This window comes from Micropterus dolomieu, linkage group LG11 (genome assembly GCF_021292245.1).
Source record: "Micropterus dolomieu isolate WLL.071019.BEF.003 ecotype Adirondacks linkage group LG11, ASM2129224v1, whole genome shotgun sequence".
In the NCBI taxonomy this organism is placed as follows: domain Eukaryota; kingdom Metazoa; phylum Chordata; class Actinopteri; order Centrarchiformes; family Centrarchidae; genus Micropterus; species Micropterus dolomieu.
Genome location: NC_060160.1, coordinates 25,428,234 through 25,432,885, shown reverse-complemented (window position 1 = coordinate 25,432,885; position 4,652 = coordinate 25,428,234). Strand labels below are relative to the sequence as shown.

At 34.9% G+C, this 4,652-nt stretch overlaps 1 protein-coding gene and 1 long non-coding RNA gene across 2 annotated transcripts in view; both read right to left on the bottom strand.

Annotated features, from left to right (window-relative positions):
- Window positions 1-2,866: 2,866 nt before the first annotated feature.
- Window positions 2,867-4,053, bottom strand: LOC123979570. Its single transcript, XR_006827256.1, has 3 exons — window positions 3,539-4,053; window positions 3,349-3,438; window positions 2,867-3,267 (listed from the first exon to the last, which is right to left on the bottom strand). It is a non-coding gene; the product is annotated as an uncharacterized LOC123979570 (long non-coding RNA).
- Window positions 4,054-4,561: 508 nt separating this feature from the next.
- Window positions 4,562-4,652, bottom strand: part of LOC123979448 (G2/M phase-specific E3 ubiquitin-protein ligase-like) — a 6,454-nt gene continuing 6,363 nt past the window's right edge. The window contains exon 12 of the mRNA XM_046063371.1: window positions 4,562-4,618. Within this exon, the coding sequence (XP_045919327.1) occupies window positions 4,562-4,618 (57 nt within the window). The remainder of the gene's footprint in view (window positions 4,619-4,652) is intronic.

The following is a 4,652-nucleotide window of genomic DNA, read 5'->3' as shown; positions in this document are numbered from 1 at the left end:
AACGACCCCACTGAGGTTAAATAGCTGAGTTTCCCTGCCAGTCAGTCAGAACTGAAGAAGTCCTTTGGATGAGGGACGAAACGTCTTCCAGTATCTTCAACCAAGTCCAGTTGCCCTTGATTTTAACCTTCGTTGGATAAGTATAACACAGAAACAAAAGACTGGAATGACACAGACAGCTGGGTGGCTTGAGCACTCATACGATGCCTTCAGAAAGCCTACACACCCCTTGCACATTTTCAAAACTTTGTTGCATTATATAATCAATTTCAAATAGTAATATCAATCTTTTTCCTCCTCACTCTACACACACAATACATCATCATGACAAAGCAAAAACAGGTTTTTAGTAATTGTAGCAAATTTGAAAAAAATTAAAAACTTAAATATCACATTCACACAAGTTAATGAACCATTTTCTCAGTACGCTGTTTAACCCTTAAACAGGCAAGAGTGGAAAATGCTAAGCAAAAAATAACTTCTAGTAATTTTTTATATCATCTGGACTTAAAGAAAACATTTCCAAAAGAATTAAAAAAAAATTAGATATATTTTTGGATTTTATGAGTTGACTCCTGAGTCACTTTGCCTGATTAGGGTATAAAAAAAAGGACCAAGTCATTAATCTGTTGACTGTTACTGCATGTTTACACCAGATCTAATGTTGACAAATGATATATCATTCGAAAGCTTACGAACTCGAGACAGCCTGTGAAACCCATTTTGAAATTGGATGCTGCGTAACTATAGAAACGGTACTCTAAATTCTTTTAATGGGCTCCTCCCCTTTTGGGCATCGTCATGTTTCATAATTTATGATCAAAACCTTTTTTTATCTTGACAAAACACATTGTCAGAAAGGTCTAAGTCTCAAGGTTACATATTTTGTGACAGAAGTGATATTTGGACATAAGTTTATTAATTTGTTATGGCAGAGTGCATACAATTATTCACCCGGTGGCTATTTTTGGTGTTATGCCTAAACAAAATCTCATGGGAACTTCAATTTTTGTGATATTAACTTCAAAATTTGGAACACAACTTTGTTATATATATGGCTTTGATTTTATTGTAATAAATATTTTTTAAAATACATTCTATACAAAATGAAAAAAAAAATAGTATATTTGATTTAATGTAAGTTTAAACTTCCATGACATTTTCATACTTTCACTGTTTTCGTTAAAACAAGACCAAACTTAGGTCTATATTCCATAGCATTGTTGAATTACAATAATTTAAGTTTGAATAGTGCATTTTAAATAGAGCTAGATTAATTCCTTTTTTATACCCTAAACAGGCAACGTGACTCAGGAGTCACATACATTTCAAAACATAAATAACAACAACTAAATAACAACATGAACAACATATTACTTAATTTTCTCCTTCAGCACCTTAATACAATGTTTACAATTAATGTCAGCATTATTTTCAAAAATTTCCCCAGGAGAAAAGTTAGTTTAATATATATTTACTATTTCTAAAATTTGATTGTTCTGCACCACTGGCAGCCATGTTTTATTTAGGTCAGGCTGACTAATTGATCACAAAAAATTTGAAGCAAATCATGTGACCAGCATACTCAAGACAGACCAGGCTGTCATAAGTGATAAGGATTTGATGAAAAAAATCATTCTTATGCCCCAAAAAAAGACAATAAAAACGATGTGACTCTTGAGTCACGTTGCCTGTTTTAGGGTTAAGCACCTTTGGAAGTAATTCCTGCCTGGATTCCTCGTGTATGAAGCTACAGCTTTACACACCCATCAACATCACCACACTCTTTATATTCCATTTTATATTATATAATATAACCTATATAACCCTTTACACACCCATCAACATCACGACACTTTTTATATCTGATTTTCAGGGACACACACAAGAGATACTAAAACATCTCTGCATGTCATGATCTCTATGAGAACTGGGGTCAGAAATAGATTCAGATCACTTTAATGAGTAACTGGACTGATTTTCCTCTATGGAAGAATTAGTCAGAAGGAGAATCCTGAGATCTAATTTCTGTTTTAACTTTGTCATTATGATGTATTGTGTGGAGGAAAAGGATTAATATATATTTTAAATTACATCTATAAGGTGAGAAGACTTAATGAAGGCACTGTAGTTTGACAGAATGAAGGAACATCACATATCAGTTGAAATACACTAAGGTACAAATTCTGTCGCAGTGACAAATTGATAACAGATATACATGCCTGCATAAACCAAAGATGGGGACCATGAGGCATTTCAAACTAGAAAATTTGTATATAAATACATAAAAAAAAGAAGAAAATCATCACCACAAATATCATCTTACCTTTCAATTACAGATGAGTTGCGGTCAATAATATACCATTGGAGGTAGTCTGACACGATTTCTTTCTATTCTTCCACAGTAGCCACATGTCTCAGACAACCTGCTGTCTGTAACATTGTGCTGTGTCTCATCATACATTCTTGCAGAGCATCCAATGAAGCAGCATTCTCAATCAATCAAGACATGACAATGGGCATAAACACCCCTGTCAATAACTGTGTGCACTGTATCTCCTTGCCTATTTTTTAATGACATACATAGCATGGTGTAATCTTACACTATTAAAAACTAATTAATTAATTAATTAAATTCTGCACACGATATAGGAAGTAAACATTGTCTCAAAACACTGCAGGAACTATGTAAAATTCTGCCCTACCATACCCTAGCCTTATGCTACTCTCACCTCTTGCAAAGCTTTCCCTATTTCTTCATCAGTTATCCAACGAGGGTTAAAATGAAGGGCAACTGGACCAGTTGCCCTTCATTTTAACCCTCGTTGGATAACTATGACCTGGATGACTGAGAATCTTCATAGACTTCATCAGTTATTAAGTTATTTGTTGCTTTGAATGAAGGCTGGCCTGCAAGATAATGTACAAGATCTTCCGACAGGAAATGGGGCCCTGGACCTCCATGCACAACTGAACCGATGTCCTTCTGGTCCATCAAAAATGGGCCGGTCTTTTAGGTGTTTCATCAGTAGAGTCAAAAACTCTCGTCTTGGACCACCAGTGTCAATTCCCTCTTCCAGAACACCAGTATCATCAGTAAATTTCACCAGCATGTCACAGGTTTCAGAATAGGTTGTACGCTTGAAACCTCTGACTGCCCCATCCCAAAAGTTAGCCCTTGAGATGTTGAACCGGCTGACTTTTTTGTGATCAATAGGAAGTGACAGGTTTGCCACGATGTCAGGTAATGTAATGCCCGTCTCCTCCCTGTAATGACAAAAAGTGACTTCATTTGTGGATATACCAGAACTATTGTACATATGCTATAGTCAAAAGCTGTCATATTACATTGCTGTGTGTTGAAAATTCGTCACATTGACAGCAACCGGCTCTTCGTCTTCTTGCTCAACATTTGGTGAAAACAGGTCTGTGTATTTACTGTTGGGAAATTACCATTTCTATGTTAAAACATCTTACAAACAAAAATGTCTTCCCCATGTAATCAGTTAAATTAATTTATTAATTTTTTTTAACTTACCTGTAGCAAGACGGTTTTTCTGGATTTGTTTCAGGTGGATCCAGATCCTCAGCATCAGATATTACTATCTGAAAAACAGATTAAAATGTCTTAAACAACAACACTGAAAGCAAGAAATGTCATGCTGCCACAGTCTGCCTTATAACCTGTCCTGGCTGAATTGTTGATGATTGTCCTGGTGCATCTCTGAAACATGATAAAACATATTACAATGATTAGCTCCATGATAAAAGCTATAAGGCAGTTTTGAGTAACATGTAGTAGTAGAGGGAGGGAACAAAAAGATTTATACAAAAAAAACAACATTATTTCGTTATAAATCGCATACATATGGCGTTTTCTGTTTCAAGTTCATCCGAGCTAATTCTCTGATCACATCAACAACTTAAATAATTTAAGATAAATTATTTCTTAAGAACATGTGGATAGGAGCGCTTCCTGAACTCAAATCTGAGTTTGTTTGAGTTTCTTTTTGAATGGAAAAGGTATAAAATAAGAGAAAGCTCAAACTACTATTTTTAACTATCACAGTACTTGTATTGCAAGTTTCAGAGTTATAATTAAATAAAGGCCTATAGTACCTTTGTAGAAACGTGTGGGACACTTCATTCTCATGTGTTTTTTTTAATGGTTTGGTTAATTTGTGTCATTTGTGTTTATTCACCTGCAAGAGCAACTGTATTTCAGTAGGTTTATTCTGTGATGTTAAAAGTAAAGCTCACACAGGCAGCTGTGGGTAGGTATGCAGCGAGGGGGCACCTCAGTCAGTTACAGAAACGGCTGATAGCATGTAGCAACGTTGAGCTTATGTGCAGAAATATAAATGTATGTATAATGTGTAGTGAAATATCTCCTAGTAGTTTTAGCAGTTTTGTGAATTAAATGAAAAAAAAAATTTTTAGTAGTGAAAGTACTGTAGCCCAATAAAATATGAATTATTATCATCATTTCCAGTCAAGACGTAAATAAATAATTTCAACCCATGCAAGCCTGAAAGTTTCTTTGTGTCCAAGTGCGCAACACCTACCTTTCATCTTCCAGTTTGTATTTGGGAGTACTTCGATTTTGTGGTTCAAAAACCTGAGAGGAAACGGATAAAATGATCAACAACTTT